This window comes from Anomaloglossus baeobatrachus, chromosome 7 (assembly GCF_048569485.1).
Source record: "Anomaloglossus baeobatrachus isolate aAnoBae1 chromosome 7, aAnoBae1.hap1, whole genome shotgun sequence".
Lineage (NCBI taxonomy): Eukaryota > Metazoa > Chordata > Amphibia > Anura > Aromobatidae > Anomaloglossus > Anomaloglossus baeobatrachus.
Window position 1 is genome coordinate 270,129,383 of NC_134359.1, and position 27,121 is coordinate 270,156,503.

Here is a 27,121-nt window from a genome sequence, read left to right on the forward strand (position 1 = left end):
CTCCTGGGTGGAGGGAAGGGAGCCACTAGACCAAGGTTATGCAAGAGATAGGGTAAGGAAGGCGGCCCAAACATCGACACCTTCAGGCGTATCTTAGGGATCGGAGTCAATGAGGTTTCCCCTAGTCTGAGGGCCAGTTTAGGCTCCTCTGTACCTAGGTATCCCGTCTCACCCCGTGACAACGGGCGCTTGTTCCATCAGGGTTTCCACCACCATCTATACCAGTTCCTGTGCCCCCCTCCTCATCCTCCGAATTGTCATATCAAAGCACGTCGTCCATATCCATGTACTGGAAGCACTGCAGAACTGCCTTGGTCAAGCTGCAATAGCTGTGGAAAGGTGTATCACAACAGATAGATCTGACTCTCGTGAGATCATCTACAACCAGGCATGGTGTCATAATGACCTTAATCTGGAGGTGGCTCTGAAACTTGGTAACTTGCACATGTACCATGCCTGTCCCACATGCTCAACTTAGTTGTTCAACGGTTTCTGAAAACCTAGCCAGATTTGTCTGAGCCACTTGTAAAGGGATACCACGTGTGCACCCTTTTCTGCAAGTCAGGAAAAGCTGCCGTCTTTCTGGAAGTGATGCCGGAGCGGTTGCAAATGCCAGCTCACCGACTGGTGTGTGATGTGCCCATGAGCTGGGACTTCACATTACAAATGTTGGAAAGGCTTTGTGAGCAGCAGAGGGCCTTAGTTGAATACCAGCTACAAGAGGCTCATTGGTATTCCGCTTAGCCTCCGCACATAAGAACCGACGAATGGCCATGGTTGTCTGACATCTGGGAGGTTCTACAAATCTTTAAAGAAAAAAACAAGATGGTGAGTGGCGATGGAGGAAAAACGTACACTAGGTGATACCCAGGCTCATCTTATATTCTCATTTTCTTCTCTTTTATTGGTTGATATTGAGGAGGAGGCTGAGGACCAGGAGGTGGATGAGAAACGAGTGATGCTTGCCTACGCTACAGAGGGTACTACACACCCCAACGTCATCCCGTCATCCCGTCTGTACAGCTAGCATGTTTCTTTATCGCCCAGGTTTTGTATCCATATGTTACTTCAGAAAATACCAGACTATGTACAAGCCAACACCAGACTATGTACAAGCCGTGTCTTCATCACCATAATAGTATTGTCTCATGGAACAAAAAGTTATCAGACCAATGTGAATTTTGTAAAAAAAACACCGAAGAAAACATTAGCGGAATTGCCTTTATTTTTGAGGGGAATTTTTATGTTACCCTTGTCATTATGTTATGTGCTTAATTGAATGGTGTCAGTAAAAGCCACAACTTGTTCCTCCAAAAATCAAGTCTTCATACAGCGAAGTTTAAGAGAAAAAAAAAAGATCTTGCACTTGGAAGGGAAGAAGGTAAAGTTAAAGCAAATAGTAAAAAATGGTTGTGTCTCAAAAGTGATAACAGTAAAAACAAACATGCATGTATGAAGTGTGTTTGTGAAAAAACAGTTTTTCCACCGCTAAAAGAAGAAAGATGTAATTCCATAGTTCAGCCATTAGGAGGCGCTGCAGGGCTGGTATCAGACAGTGTCCTATGTGTGAGTGATGTTAGACATCCTGTAATGAGGAATACAAGAGGCAGGCAGTGACCCAGGGATGGAGTCAGCAGGTAGGCAGTGCTAGCACCGGAGCTGCCCAGAAAGAAGCTCAGTGATGCACAGCCTGCGCCCGCAGATGGAAAATTCCCAGAAATGAGGGATTCAATGATCCAAGCACCAACTTCTTACCTGTGCGACCACTGAGCGGGCAACCTCCTCCCCGAGCAACTCCATAGGACCAGTGCCTTCCACTAATACTGAGAGCCCGGAACATACAGGTGAGATACAGATTAAATATATGCTATATACTACTAATACTGAGACTACGGATTATACAGGTGAGATACAGATCATGTAAACACTATATACCACTAATACTGAGACCACAGATTATACAGGTGGATTACAGATCATGTATACACTATATACTACTAATATGAGACCCCAGATTATACAGGTGAGATATAGATCATCTATACACTTTATACTGCTAATACTGAGACCCCAGATTATACAGGTGGATTACAGATCATGTATACACTATATACTACTAATATGAGACCCCAGATTATACAGGTGAGATATAGATCATCTATACACTTTATACTGCTAATACTGAGACCACAGATTATACAGGTGGATTACAGATCATGTATACACTATATACTACTAATATGAGACCCCAGATTATACAGGTGAGATATAGATCATCTATACACTTTATACTGCTAATACTGAGACCCCAGATTATACAGGTGGATTACAGATCATGTATACACTATATACTACTAATATGAGACCCCAGATTATACAGATGAGATATAGATCATCTATACACTTTATACTGCTAATACTGAGACCACAGATTATACAGGTGGATTACAGATCATGTATACACTATATACTACTAATATGAGACCCCAGATTATACAGGTGAGATATAGATCATCTATACACTTTATACTGCTAATACTGAGACCCCAGATTATACAGGTGAGATATAGATCATCTATACACTATATACTGCTAATACTGAGACCCCAGATTATACAGGTGAGATACAGATCCTGTATACAATATACACTGCTAATATTGAGACCCCAGATTTTACATGTGAGATACAGATCAGGTATACACTATACACTGCTAATACTGAGACCTTAGATTATACAGGTGAGATACAGATCATATATACACTATATACCACTAATACTGAGACCCCATATTATACGGGTGAGATACAAATCATATATACACTATATACTACTGATAAGGAGACCCCAGATTATACAGGTGAGATACAAATCATGTAGACACTATATACCACTGATAAGGAGACCCCAGATTATGCAGATGAGATAGAGATCAGGTATACACTATATACCCCTAATACTGAGACCTTACAGGTGAGATACAAATCATGTATACACTATATACTACTGATAAGGAGAGCCCAGATTATGCAGATGAGATAGAGATCAGGTATACACTATATACCCCTAATACTGAGACCTTACAGGTGAGATACAAATCATGTAGACACTATATACCACTGATAAGGAAACCCCAGATTATGCAGATGAGATAGAGATCAGGTATACACTATATACCCCTAATACTGAGACCTTACAGGTGAGATACAGATCATGTATACACTATATACTACTGATAAGGAAACCCCAGATTATGCAGATGAGATAGAGATCAGGTATACACTATATACCCCTAATACTGAGACCTTACAGGTGAGATACAAATCATGTATACACTATATACTACTGATAAGGAGACCCCAGATTATGCAGATGAGATAGAGATCAGGTATACACTATATACCCCTAATACTGAGACCTTACAGGTGAGATACAAATCATGTAGACACTATATACCACTGATAAGGAAACCCCAGATTATACATGTGAGATACAGATCATGTATACACTATATGAAGCAGATCTCCAAAAATAACCTGCAAAAATAGAGAGGTTTATTCACCTAATTAACAGTAGCATTTTAGTCACTGCAGATAATCATTTTCTTTGGACAGATTTGTATTACTGTGGTCAGTGTTACCTTTTATCAAATCTAATAGTAGGACATTTAGGAAACTGCTTTTAAAGGGAATCTGTCAGCAGGTTTTTGCTTCCTTATCTGAGAGCAGCATGATGTAGGGGCAGAGATCCTGATTCCAGCGATGTATCACTTAGATTACTGGGTGCAGCTGATGTGACACAATCAGAATTTTTAGATTTAGCCATGTAGCAGAGCTGGGAAAGTTGCCCGCATTCATACAAGACTTGTACATTGATAGTGAGGTATCAATCAGAGGAGGGGGGTGCCGGACTGGAATATGCATGACATTGTAGTCCCAGCAATGATAAGGGTCCTGCTGCTTAAACAAACATAGTATATAAACAACAGATCAGACTGTGACAAGACAGGCATCCCTGAATTCTCAAAATACCTCAAAAATAGCAAAAACCTGCTGACAGATTCCTTTTTAAGGACAGTGACCAGGTGTGGTGTGATCTAGACAGTGGTGTGATCCCGTGCCCCAGAATTGGGGATCTGCTGTGTCATTACAGCTGTATACAGTGCACATGTGCTGCACGCGCTCATCCTATATAGTGAGGACACCACAGGTCCTCCCTAATGTTCCCTCCTCATCACCGCCCTGGAATCCGGAGGCTCATGCTCCGCTCCAGGGATATGAATAGCTCAGGTGACTTTATGGAGTTCACATCTGTATCACTCCCATCAGCCAGACTGGCCCTACCTGTCAGGGGATCTAGTCTTTTCTGCTTCAGACCAGAGCCAGCCGGGAGCATAGACAAGAACATTCAGTTCAGAGGCGCAGAATCTTTATGAGAGCAGAGGGGAGACACGAGATCCTGGTCACAGTCAGCGCCCAGATCTCTCCAGGTGAGGCCGTATCCCCCCGCTCCGTACCCGGGGGGACACAGATCGCACATTACAGAATGGTCCTTTTATTGATGCATCACATATCTTCTGTACATTTGTTCTTTATGTGTCTTATGCACTTATTTAATTTAGTTTTTTTATATTTGCAATTTTGCATGTGTTGGACGTGGTCTAGGACGCCGAGATACGTGCTGCTGTGTGGCACGGGCTCCACATTGGTGGCTTGTTGTGCTCCGTGGTCAGCAATATCCTATTTTACATTTTTTCTCTATATTTTCCCTTTTCAATATCAGGATCTACTTTGTGATGACTGGGACCCAGACCAACACATCTCAGCTTATATGTGACCCTTGTCAGTGGTTTAGTGGAGCGTCCTGTCTGGTTAGGGAGATTGGGGTTCACTAATGCAAGTTTCCTTTTATTAAGAGGCTCAAGATATTAATGTGCAACTGGTTTTCTGATAGATAGATGATAGATAGAGGCATAGATAGAGGGATAGATAGATAGAGGAATAGATAGATAGATAGATAGATAGATAGAGGGATAGATAGATAGATAGATAGATAGATAGATAGATAGATAGATAGATAGATAGATTAGATAGATAGATAGAGGGATAGATATATAGATAGATAGATAGATAGATAGATAGATAGAGGGATAGATAGATAGAGGGATAGATAGATAGATAGATAGAGAGATAGATAGATAGATAGATAGAGGGATAGATAGATAGATAGATAGATAGATGGATGGATGGATAGATAGATAGATAGAGGGATAGATAGATAGAAAGATAGAGTGATAGATAGATAGATAGATAGATAGATAGATAGATAGATAGAGGGATAGATAGATAGATAGATAGATAGATAGAGGGATAGATAGATAGATAGATAGATAGAAGGATAGATAGATAGATAGATAGAGATATAGAGATAGATATTGGATGAATAATAGATATTGGATAGATAGATGGTTGGTTGGATGGATGGTAAAATAGATATTGAATAGATACATATTGGATAGATAGCTAGATATTGGTTGGATGGATGGATGGATGGGTAGGTAGATAGATATTAGATAGATAGATATTGGATTGATGGATAGATAGATAGATAGATAGATAGATAGATAGATAGATAGATGGATGGGTAGATAGATAGATAGATAAATATTGGATGGATAGATAGATAGATAGATAGATATTGGATAGATATTGGTTGGTTGGATGGATGGATGGATAGATAGATAGATAGATAATAGTAGATAAATCAGATCAGATCAAGCCTGGACTTCCTTCCTGCTAGTAACGAAAAGGAGACAGCTGCACTCTGTAGTGCTAAGATATGTGAAACAATGAATATGGGAATATAGACATGCATCACTGCTATGAAAAACATGGAGAGTTTGAGATACTTAGCACAGAAAAGTGGCCAGTTTTATGTGAGCCCAACAGCAGTGGCAAGGCGACCTCTTTTTGTTGCTCCTAAGACTGACCTCGGCACCTGGTTTCAGCTTCAGTTGAATGATTTTTTTTGTTCTTATCAGTGAACATTTTATATTTTTTTCACCTTTTTATTGGGAGTCAATACAAAACTCTGTCCTATCCCAGGTTCCCATCATATTACGCGGCATGTCCTTCCATAAAGTGCACAATACGGCACGTTCCTCAGACACAATGGAAATATCTATTAGATCTGGTTACAATCAGATTGTTGTTTCTTCCAAGAAAGAACATAGGACAATAATGTTCTGTTTGAGACATCTCCTAAATGCCAGAACTACGTAATGATTCATTCTGCTGTTACCCGCAGTTCTATGTAAGAACACACATCCCGGTATTATGAATTGACCCACTGGAAAATTCAGTCCTGCTTCATCACCCATCATTGCTGCCAGACTTGATGATTAGAAAGGAACTATTTGTGACTTATACAAGGACCTGCCAGATATCACATATTAGGAGTGTTGACAATGACTACCAAGAGGGCTCATCTCTGTATGGCTGTGTTATATTGAAGTATCTTGTTTCTTACATGTTCCAGATTCATCATGTCTAACGGTCCTAAGAAGAAACTTACCCAGAAGCTCAAGAAGAACCTTCCCGTGACGGGTCCCCAAGCTCCAACCTTGTATGAGCTGATGCAATGGTACTGCTTGACCACCAACACTCACGGCTGCCGGAGGATAGTGGTGTCCAAGGGTCGTCTACGGAGATGGATCTGGATTGCCCTCACCTTGACTGCGGTGGCTCTGGTTTTTTGGCAGTGCGCCTTATTGCTTATGTCCTATTACACCGTTAGTGTGTCCATCACTGTGACCTTCCAGAAATTGACATTTCCAGCCATCACCGTCTGCAACATGAACCCCTACAAGTAAGAAAATTGGGGTCACTTTCATTGTGTGTGTCTGTGTTTGAGGGATGGTTAAAAAAAAGTAACACAATTTTTATAATTATTTTTATTATTTATTATCATTGTTATTATCACCAATAATAATAATAATAATAATAAAAATAATATTAGTTTTTTTATATTGTTTTATTTTATTATTACTATTTATTTATTATTACTTTTTATAATTATATTTTATTATTATTTTTATTATTTATATTTTTATTAATATTATTTATTTTTACTTTTTATAATATTTTATTGTTATTATTTTCATTTTTATTATTATTATTATTATTAGACTTTTATATTTTTTTATTTTATTTTTTAGTATTATTATTATTAATATTATTATTATTAGACTTTTATCATTATTTTTATTATAAGTATTTACTGTTTTATTATTAACTTTTATTATTCACTATTATTATTATTATACTTTTACAATTATTTTTATTATTTATTATAATTATTATTTATTGTTTTATTATATTATTATTATTATTATTATTATTATTATTATTATTATTATTATTATTATTATTATCTTCCAGACATTGTAAAGTTATCAATTTTTGTTGTAACATACTTCACTGCCTTATTTCTTTTCCTTCTCTCGCAAACACTATTGTCTCATTGCTTATTTCATAATCTTTTATAAGTTGCTTTTAATTGCTGCTCAGCAAAACTCCTACACTATCACTATATTGAAACAGTCTGTTTTGAGGAATTCCCCTGTTTGTACATCTCTGCTTCCAACTCAATATTCTGACACAAGGATTCCCAGGCACAGAATGTATGAATATAGTGTAGGGATGTTTGCCGAGCAGCAGTTGAAAGCAGCTTCTAAATGTATATGAACTGAGCAATGAAACAGCACTTTGGTATAGTGTTTGGAAGAGAATGAATAAAAAAAAAAATAAGGCAAAGAAGTATAATACAAAAAGTCATAACTTTACAATGTAATACAGTTTCTATTTGTATCAGTAAGTTTGAAACTTCAGAGGTGACTGTAGGTTACTTAATGGCACAATTGGTGGCTTACATTGTAATGAAAACCCCAAGCAAAAAAGCAGTTGTTCCTAAAGGTCGAGACCTTCAGGATTTGTTGCAAAGGGCTGCACCCCCTCTTCATAAGGGACCCATGACAAGTGCATGCTCTGCTTCCATGATAAGTGCACCCACTTTCTCACCCATACAATAATCCAAGTAGCAATCTGCAATACTTCATGCCACCTGCGGGAGCGCTGTAGGGAAGGATAAGACTTGTTGATAGTTTTCTTAGCTGATAACAATTAATCACTGGTGGGGTCTCAGCAGTTTGACACCCCCCCCCTTCCGATTACCCTCTTTTCAGGGAATATTTCTAAAAAGATGGGATCATCCAATGTGGACAACCTCTTTAAATTAATCCTTTTGCCTTCTAAGGCACAATATCCAGTCGAGCGCTATTCTGCGTATTATAGTGTACATCTTTGTTATATTCTTACTAATAGCAAACAGTCATTTTATGCTGACTGTACAGGTTTTTATGTAGAAAGGTGTGAGCTGTGACCCAGGATAGTGCTCTGTTTATTCTGGAAGTGGATCTGGGAATTTTTCCAGACAATCAGATCGGCTAAAATATAAATTAGCAATTCATTACTTATTCTCTGTACTGCGGTGCTTACAATAGGGACCGAAGGAAACAATTTCCGCTTAGTAAGGTCATAAGATGTGAGTTTGGCCGGGATCCCAGACTGGGACTCCAGCAGAGTCCTGAGTGTAATTGGCCCCACCGGCTGCTCTTCCTATACTGGAATTCCCAGTAGTTGATCTATGGACTGGAGTAGTCCTACTGGTTAACCAAGAACTAATAAAGGGCTAGAACAAGGGCTGGTGTTTGGAGCACTATGTGGCAGCACATCCCTCTGACTGTCCTGTCATGGTTCTGATCCGTGGTGCTCTGCTCTCCAGCAGAGCTGATGTTCTGTGTTGTATTTTGCGCTGGTATATGGGTGGTTTCCGTCCTCGGTTCCTGCGCTAGAGTTGGGAGGGGCCTCTCTCCAGGCGCCTCATTTCGGGTGATTGCTCTGCTTCATTAGGGAGCAACCTCACTCAGAACGCCACCAGTCGTAGTTCCTGCCTGCAGTAGCTGCTCTGGCTCCTGTTTGTGCTTTGGTCTTGTCCTCCTACCCCAGACCACTTGTTAAACCTTTTCTCCCGTGTCCCTGACTCTGACTTTGTTCTCCGACTCCTGACCTCGTCTTGTACCCTGACCTTGGCTCTGCTTTTCCTCAGTGAATCTTACATGACTTTCTGGCTTCTGATCTCCTGCTTGTACCCTGACCTAGGCTCCGTTTCCCTTCCCCCAGTGTACCTTATGTGACTTCCTGGCTTCTGACCTCCGGCTTGTATCCTGACCTCGGCTCCGCATTTCCCCATTGTACCTTACGTGACTTCTTGGCTTCTGACCTCCAGCTTGTACCCTGACCTCGGCTCTGCTTCCCCCCAGTGTACTTTACATGACTTCCTGGCTTCTGACCTCTGGCTTGTACCCTGACCTTGGCTCCGCTTCCCCCAGTGTACCTTACGTGATTTCCTGGCTTTTGACCTCCAACTTGTGCTCTGACCTCAGCTTTGCTTCATCCCTGTGTTCCATACGTGACCTCTTAGCTCCTGACCACCAGTTTGTTTGACTTCCCTGTCACTAGTTGCTTTTGGTGACACCTAGTGGTAGTTCGTCATATATACTTTATGTGCCGCCATAGAGTGTCTTGTGAATATTGTGTTGTAGTAGATGTGTGCTACTTTTTTGCATTTGTGGATATCCGTTGAGTATATGATGGGTAGTTATGTACTATGTGTGTCTGTAGGAGCCTGGTCCAAGTCACTTTTTAGGATCTAAGTGCAATAGAACCATGAGGAGGGGATCCAGAAAAATGATGCAATAATATGAAATGTAAGGAGTGTGGCCATTGAAAGTGAATATGGCAATGGCTAAACATTTCCCATGCAGTACTTTTTTACATTTTGAAAGTTGGCTGAAGGTGGAAGTTAAGGCTTAAAATCCACGCCGCCGTGGAATGAGGAATGGAGCCTCATCTTAGAAGTGACTTTATTCAACGCGTTTCAGAATGGAAACTCCATCACGATAATCACCATCACTTATATAGTGATTATCCGGATGAAGGAGTTTCCAGTCCGAAACGAGTTGAATAAAATCACTTCTAAGACATGGCTCCATTCCTCATTCCACGGCAGCGCCGATTTCAACCATTATCATCCACCTTCAGCCATCTGTCTTTCCAGGGTCTGCACCAGCCATTTTTATTCCTTCTATGTTGTTGTGCTTGCTCATTGCAGGTGAACAATTCCTTCATGTTTTACCTGATCATCTCACATTAAAGCTCTATTACCCACTGTCTCTCCCATATTCACCTTTTGAAAGTTGGCGTGCATGTATTGTGTGGGTCAAATCTTCTTTGGTCTCAAGAGCAATCAGTTCCATAAAGAAATCCCAGTTTGTTGGCCTGGCGCTCCCAGAATTATTTCAAGATCCTTATTCTTTCAGAATGTTTATTGAATTCAAAGGTATAGAACAATATCCGTCTGTTGATCAATATCAAATTACAACGCGTTTTGACTACAATATTAAACAAGTAACCTTCCTCCGGTCTCAAGAACAGACGTGACAGGTCATCTAGTCAAGCCGCGAACTTGCAAGGGCTGGTCTGAAGCTCTCCAGGTCTCTTGATCCAACCAGCTATAGATTCTGCAGATGGAGTGGCACAGCTCAGACCGGTGGTGCAAACGGTCAATCATCAGGAGCGCACCAGCTCCCAGTAAGTTGTAAACCAGGAGGCTAAGACTTAGCGCACTCCTGAAGATTGATTTTGAAAAACCTAATTTACATTTTTGTCCCGTTTTCTTCATACTCATGGAACCCTTTAGGACAGCCTCGTTTGTCCCTTTAAAACTTTCACATTCGGAGGGTGAACTAGCCAAGAAGTACCAAGAAGCCACAGGATACTGGTGTGATGGTGTGATGAACCAGCACCATGGGAGAACTTCTAAGCACCACCATCTAGGATCAGGGATGGAACTATGGTGGCTGCAGAGGTTGCAATCGTGCTCAGACCCTAGTAGTACGATGACCAAAAGGGTCCCATATGAGAAGAACCCTTGATCGTTGGTGGCTCCTTTCGAGATTTTGCATTGGGGGCTTTAAGATATGCTACGGTACAGAGATATTTCCTCTTCTTTCCTTCCTTTTACTCAAAGGAGTCTGCGCCTTTGTGACGACTCCGCCAGTCCGGGCCTCCGGAGAGAACGTCATGCATGTGAAATATGTGTTTATACTTTACACATAATGTAACACATTCTTTAACCAAACACTTAAGAAATACAAGTGAGCAGGTTTTATGGTATGTTACGCAAGTATGTATATGCTCATAGAAGCCCAGCGCTTGTATAAGGATGACATTAGGCCTACTACCGCCAATTACAACTAGTCGGCCATGTCTCTACACCTGGAAGGCCAACCTGGGGCCGTACTAGAGCAGTGAGTAGATACAAAACAGAAGAAACCTTTAAGGGGTGAGGCCTTTGTTCACAGTTAAAAAAATGTTTACTCCCCAATTATTAATATCAGAGGTCAGACTAAATCCCAAATATAATCAGATCCCAGATCTCATATACTAATAATTTTTCCTTAGACCTGTATTTTGGGGCCACTGAATCAATTTTCAATTTTCAAGTTCTTAAATGGTAAAATTGAAAAATGTTTGTAAAAACAAGCAATTTACCTCTTCTTAAAAATTGTCTCTGCTCTCAAGATCGGTGGGGTTTTAAATCTATAGCTTACTACTCGTTGCCTAGGTTACCAGCCACTGCTGCAGTCTCAGAGTGGTTGGTTACCTAGGTAATGAGTGTGCAGAGCTAGAAGTCTCTATTTACAGTCTGCAAGCACAGCCTTGAAGCACAAAATGAACTGGGATACATAGCCATGTCAAAGATGTGAACTCTCAATCTTTAGGAGCACACCACCAGCAACCAGGAATCCGGGAGAAAAGCAGTGTGCTCTTGAAGATCATTCATGAGAACATGCTCCTCAAGATCAATCATGAGAACATACTTTTCAAGATGAATGATGAGAACATGGTCCTCAAGATCAACCATGAGTGCATGCTCCTCCAATCAATCATGAGAACATGCTCCTGAAGATCAATCATAAGAACATGCTCCTCAAGATCAGTTGTCGCGGGCGGAGGAGGGGACGCCGCGCTCTCCCTACTGCTCGGGTCCGGCTGCTGCGGCCTGCTGCTGCTCGGTGGCTCAAGCGATGGGCCGGATCCCAGGGACTCTAGCGGCGCTCCTCGCCCGTGAGTGAAAGGGGATTGGGATTGTTTATTGTCCGTGACGCCACCCACGGTTGTGGTGATTTGTTGACACCACCGCTGCTCTGTATGGGGATCCCGGGAGTGGTGGTATGGAGCAGCTAGTTGTTGTGTTGCCCCTCCGTGGGTAGGGGTTGGTGATCCCGGGGCCCAGTGATGAAGTGGGAGATGCAGGGCTTGGTGGGCGCAGGGACGTGGGGGCAGCGCTGTGCCTTGCGGCACTGTGGTACTCACTCAGCCTGAGACGATGACACAGTTCTCGGTAAAACACACGGCTGGAAAGACGGTTCCCACGGACGGCTGCACTTGCTTTCCCCAGTAGGTGACGGTGACGGTCCCTCTGTCCTGCACCTATGTTGATGATGGTTGCGATGGGTTCCCACCGGTAACCCGCTCCCCGGTTTGGATATGGGCCGGAGGAGCCCTACTTTGCCCGCAGGCGCTGGCCCTGAGAAACTGGTGCCCTGACGGTGGCGGTGTCTCTCCGTTACGGTTGGACTGTTGCCTTCTATCGGGACTTGGTTGTTGGGAGACAGTCGTCCCCTTCACTGACGGATTTGGCAAATTATGGCGACTCCTAGCCTTGCCGGGATCCGAAAGGCCCCTGCCCTGGTGCTGACTGTCCTTTGTATGCTGCTCCAGACCGCCGGGCCACTACCCGTCCGCGGTCCTTCCAGCAACCTCCGAGCAGTCACCCCTGCAGACTGTCACCGCCATCTGCTGACCTTGCTGTCACTGTCCGGGCACACAGCCGGACCAACTTCAGGCTTTACTACTGTCACTTCAGCTTTTCTCTTTAGCTTTACTACTGCTTCCTTAACTCGACTCCTTGTTTACTCCTTACTCTAGCTCTTCCCTGAGCTGACTGCCTGGTTCCTCCCGCCTCCAGGGCTGTGAACTCCTCGGTGGGCGGAGCCAACCGCCTGGCCCACCCCCTGGTGTGAACATCAGCCCCTGGAGGAAGGCAAGAAGGATTTTTGGGTTAGCTTAGATGTGCCTAACTGGGGTGTAGGGTGTGGTGGTGTGATGACCTGTGACCCCTGGCTTGCCCAGGGTGTCACACAATCATGAGAACATGCTCCTCCAGATCAACCACGAGAACATGCTCTTCAAGATAAATTATGAGAACATGCTCCTCAAGATCAACCATGAGAACATGCTCCTCAAGATCAACCATGAGAACATGCTCCTCAAGATCAACCATGAGAACATGCTCCTCAAGATCAATCATGAGAACATGCTCCTCAAGATCAATCATGAGAACATACTTCCCAAGATGAATGATGAAACATGCTCCTCAAGATCAACCATGAGAACATGATCCTCAAGATAAATTATGAGAACATGCTCCTCCAGATCAACCACGAGAACATCAGTCATGAAAACACGCTCGTGAATATCGACCATGAGGACCTGCTCCTCAAGATCAATCATGAGAAGATTCTCCTCAAGATCAACCATAAGAACATTCTCCTCAAGATCAATCATGAGAACATGCTCGTGAAGATCAACCATGAGAAAATGCTCAAGTTCAACCATGAGAACACTCTTTTTATCATTAAGGCTGATATTGGGACAACTCCTGGTAAAACCATTTAATTACATAAGAGAAGAGAAGACGGGATGGTTACTCTACTCAGTGAAAGAGGTATAGAGATGTTTCGGTGACCCTGTGACCATAAAATGAGTCCATGACAAGCTTTTATGGCTGAGAAATAGTACATGTCAGAAAGCTACTTCCTGTGTCGGGAACTTGAAGGCGGGAGGAGTCAGCTGCGTTTACAAGGCAGCAGAGAGTGACTATATTTTTGGCCGGTCTCATTTTTGGCCGGTTATGTGCTTGGGTGATTTTTATTGTATAAATATAGATCTAGAAGAAAGTTAAAAAAATTAAAATAATCAGTTTTAAATAAATAGTTATCTTATGCAGCGATTATGACTTTGGCGTATAATTGTGCGCTTGTGAAAGCGATGAATCATCTCCATATTGTGACTTCACACGGTGTCCGGACACGTTTGCTGATCACACTTTTCCAAAAGCAACCTCAGCAATTAAAGAGATAAACACACATGGCGTCTTATCTGGCCAAAAGCTGAAATTAGAAGCACCGTAATTACAAGATGAGGAAAGTCGATAAGGGCGTACATACTATGGAGGCATACCATGCCCTGGTCCTCATGAGAAGAAGGGACCCCATGCTAGACTCCATCAACATCATCTATCAGCGAAAATTCTTGAGCAGCAGAATAGTGAGTGCAGCTCTGGAGTATAATACAGGCTGTAACTGAGAATTAGTAATGTAAAGTATGTACACAGTGACTGCACCAGCAGAATAGTGAGTGCAGCTCTGGAGTATAATACAGGATGTAACTCAGGATCAATATAGGATAAGTAATGCATGTACACAGTGACTGCACCAGCAGAATAGTGAGTGCAGCTCTGGAGTATAATACAGGATAAAACTCAGGATCAGTACAGGATAAGTAATGTATGTACACAGTGACTGCACCAGCAGAATAGTGAATGCAGCTCTGGAGTATAATACATTATGTAACTCTGAATCAATACAGGATAAGTAATGTAATGTATGTACACAGTGACTGCACCAGCAGAATAGTGAGTGCAGCTCTGGAGTATAATACAGGCTGTAACTCAGCATCAGTACAGGATCAGTAATGTAATGTATGTACACAGTGAGTCCACAAGCAGAATAGTGAGTGCAGCTCTGGAGTATAATACAGGCTGTAACTGAGAATTAGTAATGTAATGTATGTACACAGTGACTGCACCAGCAGAATAGTGAATGCAGCTCTGGAGTATAATACAGGATGTAACTCAGCATCAGTACAGGATCAGTAATGTAATGTATGTACACAGTGAGTCCACCAGCAGAATAGTGAGTGCAGCTCTGGAGTATAATACAGGATGTAACTCAGGATCAGCATTTGTAATGCAATTTATTGGAAAATGTTACTCAAAGTTTTAACTAAGTAATATCAAATTATAGAGGTGGATATACCCATGAGATTTCGGGTGTCCAAGGATGTTTTGGAGCTGTGAGTATCGGCACATTTAGTTTCTTGCTGATGTGGTATAGCTTTTCTCTATTCCTACTTTCTACATAAGCATAGATATCAGACATTACAGAATTACTCGTCGCTCTCTGCTTTGCTGACACATAGCAATTTGCAGCGGATCGTCTGTATTTGCTGTGTCTGTTCCTTGCCGGTATGATAGCACATCACAATATTGTATGTGCTGCACGTGGCCCGCGGTTATAGAGGAGATGAAGACGTGCATTGTTCATGTATCCGTGGCCTCGGGCTATTGTATCTCTAAATACACCAGAACAACTTCTGTCCTTAACCTATGATGTGTTTTGCACAATCAACAAATGAGGTTAGAGTCATTAATCCTATTCAATGTCTGTTTTTTCAATTTTCTTAAAGGGGATCTCGGTGAAATTCTTAGGATAGGTCATCAGTATCTAGAATAGTTGGAGTACGGCTTCCCTACCGATCAAAGGTGCCATAACGCAAAGAAAAGGAAACCGTTCACTCCTCCCCAAGTTAGTGGTTGTTATCAAAGTATGAAAATGAAGGCTCGAGTAACTTCTGGGTATAATCGGACCTTCTAAGGGTCCTAGTGCCCTCGGCTCGTTGATTGATGTTAATGGCACAGACATCATTCACAGCTTACATGAATTCTAGAGCTTGCGTAGTAGAGATGAATATTGGCACTGTCACGATTCCATTGTGCAGAACATTCTGTATTGTTCTGCCATGTTCTCCTGCAGAGCCAGTATATGTTGCTTAAGGTGCAGAGCGTTTTGCAGGATGAATGCTCTGCTGGTTTTTTCACAGCACTGGGTTTCACACTGGTCCTGGGAGGTGCTCTCGCAGATGCTTCTCGTTCCCGGTGATTACTCTGCTTCCAGTCGTTCTTACTGGTTACAGTTGTGCTGTTGGCTCCCGTGGTGCTCAGTGTTCAGATCTTGGTCTCTCGACTACAGACTGCTGTTTACCCGTCTCTGCCTGTCCTCCCCTGGTTCTGTTGTGACTTCACGGCTTCTGACCTCAGACTTCATCCTGATCGCGTCCTCGCCTTCTTCCTGTATCTTGTATGTACTCTCCTGGAACCCTGACCTTAGGCTTGTACCTCGACCTTGTCTCTGTCTGCCCACCGTGTACTGTCGTGGCCTCCTGGTTTATGATCCCGGTCTGTCTGACTACCTCGCCATTTACTGAATACTAGTAGTGTCCAGCGCCACCTTGTGACAGTCATCACAGGCACATGGTCAAAGTGTTTTCCATGGTGTGGACAAAGTAATAATTTTTTTGTCTGCGTTTGTGCTGGTTATGAAGACCTCAAAACCAATACTCTCTATATATGACAGGTATCAGGTTGCCATCAATCAGCAGACTAGATCAAGGCATATTGTAACCAGGTCAAAAAGTGTTCACCATTGGCCTGTTAAGTGATGCAAATCCCTATGCAGCACAAAATGTAGTGCTTGCATGACAGATCTAAAAGCTGGCACATGCGCAGAGTATTTGACCTTGTGTGGATAAAGCAGTCAATATTAATCAGCGCATGCACAGAGATTTGACCTTGTGTGGGTAAAGCAGTCATTAATTGGTGCATGTGCAGAGTATTTGGCTTTGTGAGGGTAAAGCAGTCAATATTAATTGGCGCATGCACAGAGTATTTGACCTTGTGTGGGTAAAGCAGTCAATATTAATCGGCGCATGCGCAGAGTATTTGACCTTGTGTGGGTAAAGCAGTCATTATTAATTGGCGCATGCGCAGAGTATTTAACTTTGTGTGGGTAATGCAGTCAATATTAATTGGAGCATAAGCAGAGTATTTGACTTTGTGTGGGTAATGCAGTCAATATTAATTGGCACATGCGCAGAGTATTTGACCTTGTGTGGGTAAAGCAGTCATCGTTAATCGGCACATGCGCTGGTTTTGAAAATATGCTTAGGATCAGCAAATGCATACCAACAATTTTCGTTAGTGATACTTTTCTGCTCTGTGATAATCAGCAGACCAGGCATGAGAGTGTCATGTCTGGATCAATTAATGCCAAGTCTGTCACAAGAATGTTGCAAACTACATCATCTATGGGCTACACCAAATTAAGCATTTGCATGGGAGAGCTGAAAATCGACGCATGAGCAACGTGTTTGCAGAGAAATCTGTTTTTGTTTCTGCGCATGCGCCGATTCTGATAATTTTAGGATTAGAAAATGAGTGCCACACTCTGCCTGGATGATAGTTTTTAGCTAATTGTCAATCAACAGATTAGGGAAGGGCATATTGTGTTTGATACAACTAGTGCCAAATTGTAGGACATGAATGGTTGAAGCAAGACCATCCAATAGGTGTGCAAAGTCGAACGCTTGCATAGGAGAGCTAAAAAGTGGCGCATGCGCACAGTGTTTGCATAGGGTGATGGATTTTTTCTGCATGTTTTCTTATGCTGAAGATAATAAATTTAAGACTTTTGGGTCATGGTGGAAATTGTGGTTTCATAACAGCTGGAGAACAGCACTGCTCTATACTGATTGCACTAGATTCGATGGCAATATATATCTTATTTTGCAGGTACAGTACAATCAAACCTTATGTGGCTGGTTTGGAAGCCGACACAATCAAAGCGCTCAAGGAGATCTATGGATATTCAGAACCCACAAGTCGTCGGCGCAGAGATTTAGAAACGGCACAAGAAGTACCTGAGGTGGAGAATGATTATCTCAAAAAGATTCAATTGTTTGAGGTTAAAAGCGTAAATGGCAACGAGATCGACGCCATGGAGATTCCCACTCGGAAAAGGAGCAGAATGGCCGCCAGAGTTGTGGAAAGGAACACGGACATCGCTACAGAGAACATTGTGGGCTACAAGTTGGTGAGTAACACAGAACCTTTTCTGGTTCTTCTTACGCTGTATGCACACAGAGGTTTTCAAGGAGTTTTTAGATTGAGTGAAATCTCTAAGTTTTTGAGGAGTTTTGTAGTTTTGAGAAGGATTTGGAGAGTTTCCGCTCAAGTTGCTTCTCCAAAAATGCTCCATGGGCAAGAACCCTCATACTATCTGAGGCCTAAAATTTACAGCCTGAGGATGGATAGAAACCTACAAGGCGACTGAGTTAGGGTCCAGTGATTCATAGCCGATCCGTACTTCGACCATAAATGGAGGATGAGTGACACTAGCTTTGAGCTATGAGCACATGGAGCTTTTTGAGGAGTTTTGCGGATTTGAGAAGAATTTGAAAAGTTTCTGCTCAGTTTGCTCCTCCAAAAAAAAACTTCATGGACAAGTACTCTCATGCTATCTGAGGCCTAAAATTTGCAGCCTGAGGATGTATAAAAACCTACGACCCAACTGAGTTCAGGTCCAGTCACCCATAACCGATCCATAATCCGATCGTGAATGGCGGATGGGTGACACCAGCCTTGAGCTATAAGCACATGGAGCTTTTTGAGGAGGTTTTTTAAAGGGAACCAAGCATCAGGATTTTGGTATATAAGGTGCAGCTGTGGCGCCCCTGACCTGGTCAGGCACCACTGAGTACTGCACCCATGCTGGGGACAGTACAATACAGGTAATCCAGAAGGCTGACAGGGGTGTGGTACACAGGCGCATAGTAATCAGCTCTCACACATGTACCCATGAGAGGACCCCTGGGGATCCCAGGAGGGGGAAAAGCCTTGACCTTCACTGGAATAGTGGAGGGGGCCAAAAGCCTCCATCTCCTCTCAAGGGGTGTGGTAAGAGAATCTGGTTGCTAGGTGGCGTAGGCAAGAACAGGAGAGGAGGGGCAGTGAGTCAGTTAGAGCAGAACTCCATAGGGCTCAGTGAGGAGCAGACCTGTGGGGCTGTTGCTGTCTAACAGCGCCCGCGCAGTGGCTACTGACGGGGGAGAACGGTCAACTAGGAGTGCTACCCGAAATCCATCTTCAGCTAAAGAGAGAGCACGGAGTGGGAAGTAAGGAGACTGCTAGAGAGTACCAGGCCCAAACGGGCGGCAGATCCCGAAGCGGAGATAGATCCAGCTTTCTTTTGCTAAACCTGCCGGTGTGGGGCTCTCAAAGCCCACGCCACAACACCACAAAAGCCGCAGCCACGTAGCCACAGTGAGGGCCCATAGGTCACAGGAGGCAAGCAGCTGGAGTGGCCTGGTCCAGGCGACAAGCAAACGGCAAACGAAGGGGAGAGAGGCTGCAGCATCTTCCCTGGGTGACCCCCATAGGGACTCAAAGTCGGGGTTACCCCAAACCACCAAGGGCTAAGGAAGGCGAGTTAGTAGTCACCCTCACAAGTCAGCCTGAAGGACACCTGGTTCCCACTTGGTTCATCCCAGCTACGCCCGGGTTACTCACCCTGCCACCTGAAGTGAGTAAAACCCCTGAAAGACATCCTGCGTGTGTGGAGTTATTCTGCGCCTTGTGGTACTACGCACCTACACCGGGCCCTGGGGCTTGCCTCACTCTCAGGAGGCTATTCCAACTAACTGCACACACCATCAGCCCCAGGCGACCCTCAACCTGCAGTGGCGGTCCCTACTGGCCGCAATACTGAGAGTGGCGTCACGACAAGAAGAAGATCTCCTACCTGTGACCAGATCCAGCTGAGTGGAGTCCCTGAAGGTAATGCACCGACACCGCACCTGTGGGGCTTCACACAGCCAGTGCAGTACTGGCACTATCAGGCACATTCTCCACATACCATTAGTGGGCAGCTCGGATGTTTAGGCTTTGAAATTCAAGTTTGTGAAGTTTAAAAATTCATCTTTTTGACTGACAGTTGCACCTCTGCTGATAATATCTGGGCGTTGTAGCAGATGTCTGCTGCAGCTAATCGGTAAGATCAGCTGTTCTCCAGTCCTGTTGTGACCGAGCGCGCTCCCGCGATTACAATGAGATCTGAAGAAGTGAGGGCGCATGCGCCGCCCTCTCAGGCACAAGACTAGGTAATGCGGGCTTCAGAAACATGGCGCCGAAGATAAGCGCTATGCGCAGGCGCCTATTCCGTCGCCATGTTACTGAATATAAAAATTTGCATAGAGTCAGAGAGAGGGAGGAACAGGCAGCGGGTACGGCAGGAATCCATGTGCATAACCCTGATGAATTTTTAAACTTCACAAACTTGGATTTCACAGCCTAAACACCCGAGCTGCCCACTAATGGTATGTACAGCCTGTGCCTGATAGTGCCAGCACTGCACTGGCTGCACCTTATATACCAAAATCCTGATGTTTGGTTCCCTTTAAGGTGTTTCTTCAAAAACTTTTCAGTTTCTGCTCCAAAAACTCAGTTAAAAGACTCCTTGTGCACAAAGCCTCAGAAAATACTCCAGGAAACTTCTCAGGAAAATAAAAACTCCCCCAAAAATGGAGTGATTCCTAAATCAGTTTTACCGGAAAAACTCATAAATTTCTCAAAAAAACCCCATGCATCCTCAACCTTTGTTAAGACATCCGACTAACTGTCTAAAATGCCTTTAGAGATCTGGTCTGCAATATGGACCTATATGGACTGGGCACATAGTGCATTAAAGGGGCACTCTATAACTAATTTACTATTAGTATTTATTGGTATTCCTATTAGAAATGTGCCGGTCAGACTCCAGATACATTCACTGAATGAAATGAAAGGAGCTCATTTTCGGTTCTCGGTTTCCTATATATTGCTATCTCACATTTTCGGTTCTCGGTTTCCTATATATTGCTATGTCACATTTTTGGTTCTTAGTTTCCTATATATTGCTGGCTCACATTTTCGGTTCTTGGTGTCCTATATATTGCTATCTCACATTTTTGGGTCTTACCTTCCTATATATTGCTCTCTCACATTTTCGGTTCTTACCTTCCTACAGTTAGGTCCAGAAATATTTGGACAGTGACACAAGTTTTGTTATTTTAGCTGTTTACAAAAACATGTTCAGAAATACAATTATATATATAATATGGGCTGAAAGTGCACACTCCCAGCTGCAATATGAGAGTTTTCACATCCAAATCGGAGAAAGGGTTTAGGAATCATAGCTCTGTAATGCATAGCCTCCTCTTTTTCAAGGGACCAAAAGTAATTGGACAAGGGACTCTAAGGGCTGCAATTAACTCTGAAGGCGTCTCCCTCGTTAACCTGTAATCAATGAAGTAGTTAAAAGGTCTGGGGTTGATTACAGGTGTGTGGTTTTGCATTTGGAAGTTGTTGCTGTGACTGGTGAGCTTGGGAACTCAAAAAGGCCTGGGCGTCCACGGATGACAACAGTGGTGGATGATCGCCGCATACTTTCTTTGGTGAAGAAGAACCCGTTCACAACATCAACTGAAGTCCAGAACACTCTCAGTGAAGTAGATGTATATGGATCTAAGTCAACAGTAAAGAGAAGACTCCATGAAAGTAAATACAAAGGGTTCACATCTAGATGCAAACCATTCATCAATTCCAAAAATAGACAGGCCAGAGTTAAATTTGCTGAAAAACACCTCATGAAGCCAGCTCAGTTCTGGAAAAGTATTCTATGGACAGATGAGACCAAGATCAACCTGTACCAGAATGATGGGAAGAAAAAAGTTTGGAGAAGAAAGGGAACGGCACATGATCCAAGGCACACCACATCCTCTGTAAAACATGGTGGAGGCAACGTGATGGCATGGGCATGCATGGCTTTCAATGGCACTGGGTCACTTGTGTTTATTGATGACATAACAGCAGACAAGAGTAGCCGGATGAATTCTGAAGTGTACCGGGATATACTTTCAGCCCAGATTCAGCCAAATGCCGCAAAGTTGATCGGACGGCGCTTCATAGTACAGATGGACAATGACCCCAAGCATACAGCCAAAGCTACCCAGGAGTTCATGAGTGCAAAAAAGTGGAACATTCTGCAATGGCCAAGTCAATCACCAGATCTTAACCCAATTGGGCATGCATTTCACTTGCTCAAATCCAGACTTAAGACGGAAAGACCCACAAACAAGCAAGACCTGAAGGCTGCGGCTGTAAAGGCCTGGCAAAGCATTAAGAAGGAGGAAACCCAGCGTTTGGTGATGTCCATGGGTTCCAGACTTAAGGCAGTGATTGCCTCCAAAGGATTCGCAACAAAATATTGAAAATAAAAATATTTTGTTTGGGTTTGGTTTATTTGTCCAATTACTTTTGACCTCCTAAAATGTGGAGTGTTTGTAAAGAAATGTGTACAATTCCTACAATTTCTATCAGATATTTTTGTTCAAACCTTCAAATTAAACGTTACAATCTGCACTTGAATTCTGTTGTAGAGATTTCATTTCAAATCCAATGTGGTGGCATGCAGAGCCCAACTCGCGAAAATTGTGTCACTGTCCAAATATTTCTGGACCTAACTGTATATATTGCTATCTCACATTTTCGGTTCTTACCTTCCTATATATTGCTATCTCACATTTTCCATTCTTGGTGTCCTATATATTGCTATCTCACATTTTTGGTTCTTACCTTCCTATATATTGCTATCTCACATTTTCGGTTCTTACCTTCCTATATATTGCTATCTCACATTTTCGGTTCTTGGTGTCCTATATATTGCTATCTCACATTTTCGGTTCTTACCTTCCTATATATTGCTATCTCACATTTTCGGTTCTTACCTTCCTATATATTGCTATCTCACATTTTTGGTTCTTACCTTCCTATATATTGCTCTCTCACATTTTTGGTTCTTACCTTCCTATATATTGCTATCTCACATTTTTGGTTCTTACCTTCCTATATATTGCTCTCTCACATTTTTGGTTCTTACCTTCCTATATATTGCTCTCTCACATTTTTGGTTCTTACCTTCCTATATATTGCTATCTCACATTTTCGGTTCTTGGTGTCCTATATATTGCTATCTCACATTTGCACTTTCTTTTCTTATAACAGTGCGACCCCAACAACAGCACGGACTGCACCATATTTACTTTTAGTTCTGCCATCAGCGCCATCCAGGAGTGGTACCGGCTTCACTATATGAACATCCTGGCAACAATACCCATGGACGAGAAGATTCAGATGAGCTACACCGCCGATGACCTACTCATCAACTGCTTTTTTGATGGGAAACCATGTGATGCTCGGTTAGTTCTGGTTTATTACAGTAATATATTAGGTTCCTAACCTCTACAGATCATGTGGGCTGTCATCCTATCTCGCGCTTGATTGCATTATTTATTTGTGTACTACTCCATGTATGTGTAACGCTGCGTCCATGCTCTCCCCTCCTGCAGGGACGAGCTGTCACTCACTGCCGCAGTCGGCTTTTTCCACGCTGCCCGGCATCCTGGTCTCCTCCACGTGGGTTTCTCCTGCCGCCTCCCGGAGTCTGTGCGCCTGTCACAGGACCTTTGAGAGTACTCTTAGGGTGTGCCCCTCCCTTAAAAGGCCAGTGTGCCACTCCTATGAAGTGCCTCTCAGCCTATCACTGGGAGGCACTGGGTATATCAGGCACGCTCACACTTGGGGAGTTGCCTGATCAACACCCTAGTTTAGCTAGTTAGCGTCCAGTACTCTAGTTAGCTAGGTGTCAGGTCCCCTTGTCTGTTCTGTGTGTTTAGTCCTGTCGGTTCCACCTGCCTGTCGGTCCTTCCCTGTTGGTGCTGGTGACGGTGCCTGTCTTGCCTCAGCTACGCCAGTGGTCCTTGCCATAATCATAGGCTAAGCCTGTCCACCCCGGCTGTGCCTCCAGCCTCAGGTACCTTGGTAGTCCTTGCAATACCAGAGACTGTGCCTATCCACCCCGACCGTGCCTCGAGCCTCAGCTACCCCGATACTCTTTGCAATACCAAAGACTGTGCCTGTCCACCCCAGCCATGCCTCCAGCCTCAGTCACCCCGGTGGCCCTTGCTACAGCAGATTCTGTGTATGCCCACCAATGATAGAAAAGCCCCTTTAAGATCATATGCATCAACCACACACTATATAGCATCCGTGATACAAAGAAAGAGAATCCTCTGGTTATTTTTGCCGTCTGCCCAGACATTAGTCACTCACCAGCTCAGCAATCAGATATTTTACATAACAGTATTATGTAAATTTCCAGATATTACCATGTATTGTCATATAGAGAATGCCGGATATGATTTCTCTGTCGGCACGAGACACTTATTCTACTCATTGTTATTGTTGATGGACGGCCAGAAATGAAGGCATCTTTGACCATTCCATATGTTATATAACAAGTCTACGCTGATGGTGGCTTTTTCCCGGAGTTCATTTCCATGGGGTTCGTAAAAGTCTAAGGCTATGTTCACATAGTTTTTCCAGACATTGAAAAAGTACAAACTTCGAGAAACACTCCTCATTTGGGGAAGTTTTTGGAGGAGTTTTTCTTTTGCCAAACAGTTTTGGAAGATTTTTTTTCCTTGAACCCTTGTTTGGAAGTCTTTTGATTGGGCAGTGACCAATTTGTAGAGTTTTCCAAGAGAAGCCTTTTCGATGAAGTGACATGAATTACTTTTTTTTTCCACCGAATGTCTATAGGAGACAAAACAACGCTTAAAGAACTCCTCCTATGAGCAGTAAAGTGAAAGAGCTATAAAAAAATGATTTAAGACCATGATTTTCAAGTATTTTTAGAAGGATTTTGGAGAAGATAAGCTAAAAAAAACCTCCTTGTGAATGTAGCTTAACTATAGGGTTAGCGTAAACTCCTCCATACTGGAAAAATATGGAGTAACTCCAATGGATAATAAAGGGCATTTAATAGTTGAGTATGGAATGGGGGTGGACAATGCCAAGATTTTTGCTAAAGTGTACAAATGCCCAAATTGAAACCTAGTTTGAAAAACCCATTTCCATATACCCTTTAAGAGAATAAAGGGGAGTCCTCTGTTCACGATCAGTGATGACAAAGAGTGTGGACACCCTGCATTATTGCATGATACACACACATCCCATTGATTTCAATGGGCCTTATGTGATGCTTCATCTCACTTATGGTCAAAATTCAACACATTGCTTCCTTTACAAACGAATACGGCCATTCTCTGGTGGTTCTAGTAAAGGAACAGTTTGTGATTGGCTTATTGGCTTATTGTCAAGACACCCTCTTAACATGTTGACGATATGCAAAGTGGATGAGACCCTTAACTTTCCATGCCAAGACTGTATTCTTTTCCATTTCAGGAACTTCACCCTATTCCACCATTCTCTTTACGGGAACTGCTACACCTTCAATGATGCCAAACAGGAGCAGTTGTTGGAGTCCTCCATGGGTGGTGCTGAGGCTGGTAAGATGTCTTTAGTTGTTGCGTACATTTCCTACTCAAACCACCCTGGTGAAAGGTTTTGAGACTGACCCAAAATTTGGTTCACAGTTTGCTGCTTCAGTATTTTTTTAGATCTTTTATTCGGATGTGTCTATGGTTTCTGAAGGACAATTATCAGCACTTCATAAGTTTTTAAAACTTTTATTTAAAAATATATCAAGTTTAGGTAAAGACTCAATATAAAGTGTGGACCATTATTTCTCAAGACCTACCCTACACCTTACCCTGGCAGCTGGGTATCAGCTTCTGGGCCAAATCCTGACTGATGAGAACCCATTCTTGCCTAACCAACAAATTAAAAAAACACAGAAGCACCAAACTTTGTGAAAACCATATTTTTGTGGTAGTCTTAAATCTGTATCTACAAGTTGTTATAAATTTGTATATAATAACATTTTTTCCGCTTTGTGTCCATAGGGCTGAAATTGGTCATTTACATTGATGAAGAGGAGTACAACCCATTCTTGGTCACCGCCGCCGGTGCTAAGATATTAGTGCACGATCAAAACGACTTTCCATTTATTGAAGAATCAGGGACGGAACTCGAGACAGCGACGGAAACTTCTATTGGGATGCAACTGGTAAGTGATGGGAGAGTATTTATTTTTGTAAATTGGAATTAAAGAGAAAATTTATATGGAACCGTGAAGAGGTGACAAAGGCTCAAATATCATGTCCTCTACCATACTGTCCAACAAATTTGCCAGAACATCTCCAACAAATTGAGGAGTGTGTTAGGCAAAAATGAGAAGTTTCCACAAACTCTGTTCACAAATCAGTAGTTCCAGGTGATGTTGGCGGTAAATTGATTCACAGGACCTGGTCCTTCAGCAGGTCTGTAATCTGTAGCCACTGGATGAAGCCCTGAGAACCTCCCCTTACCTGCCACCATATGCGGTTTACGGAGGGACAACCCCTTTCAACTGTGCATGTCTTGGGAAAAATAATTTCCAAGGGGGAGATATATTCTTCTTATGACTTATCTGTGCCAATTTGCTTTGGAATTTTGCCATATTTTTGCTTGGTCAACACTATGAAACAGCTTTTTCCAGGGGTCACCATTACACACTTAGGGCCAGACTGGGCAACTTTTTGTACCAAGCACCCAGTTGGTGGGCAGAAGTAGAGTTATTGTTACCAATATTAATGTTGGCAATTTCATGAAGTTTCACCCCCGCCCTGTACAAGAACATGTCCAACTAGAGTTGACGCAAATCGTTTAGCAGAACCTGGTCCATCAGCCACATCAGTAATCTGTGTTTTTTGGACGAGAGTCCTGAGACTCATCCCTTACCAGCCTGCATCCATGGCTCTTTTGATTGACTGGCCTGACACAATGTCACATGTGCATCAACGATAACATCGTGCCAGGCCAGCCAATCAAAAGAGGAGCCACAGAGCCGTTAGGTAGAATGCAAGTTTCAGGGCTTCTGTTCAGTGACCGCTGAAGTGGCCGATGGAGAGGGCCCTAATGATCAATTTGCACCAATTCTAGTTGAAGGTGTGTTGTTAAGTTAAATTTCATGAAATTGCCAACATCAATGTTGGAAACTATCC

The 27,121-nt window shown here is 42.9% G+C and overlaps 1 protein-coding gene across 2 annotated transcripts in view; it reads left to right on the forward strand.

The window, feature by feature from the left end:
- The first annotated feature begins 1,649 nt into the window (after nucleotides 1-1,649).
- The window catches only part of SCNN1G (sodium channel epithelial 1 subunit gamma), a 33,339-nt gene continuing 7,867 nt past the window's right edge, over nucleotides 1,650-27,121 (forward strand). Inside the window, exons 1-6 of one of the 2 annotated variants that reach the window (XM_075319220.1) lie at nucleotides 1,650-1,844; nucleotides 6,537-6,866; nucleotides 17,874-18,174; nucleotides 23,181-23,374; nucleotides 25,422-25,525; nucleotides 25,982-26,145. In XM_075319220.1, coding sequence (XP_075175335.1) covers nucleotides 6,544-6,866; nucleotides 17,874-18,174; nucleotides 23,181-23,374; nucleotides 25,422-25,525; nucleotides 25,982-26,145 — 1,086 coding nt within the window. In that variant the 5' untranslated portion in view covers nucleotides 1,650-1,844; nucleotides 6,537-6,543. Of the gene's footprint in view, nucleotides 1,845-4,268; nucleotides 4,489-6,536; nucleotides 6,867-17,873; nucleotides 18,175-23,180; nucleotides 23,375-25,421; nucleotides 25,526-25,981; nucleotides 26,146-27,121 lie in introns of those variants that run through there. The other variant, XM_075319221.1, reaches the window with a different exon arrangement.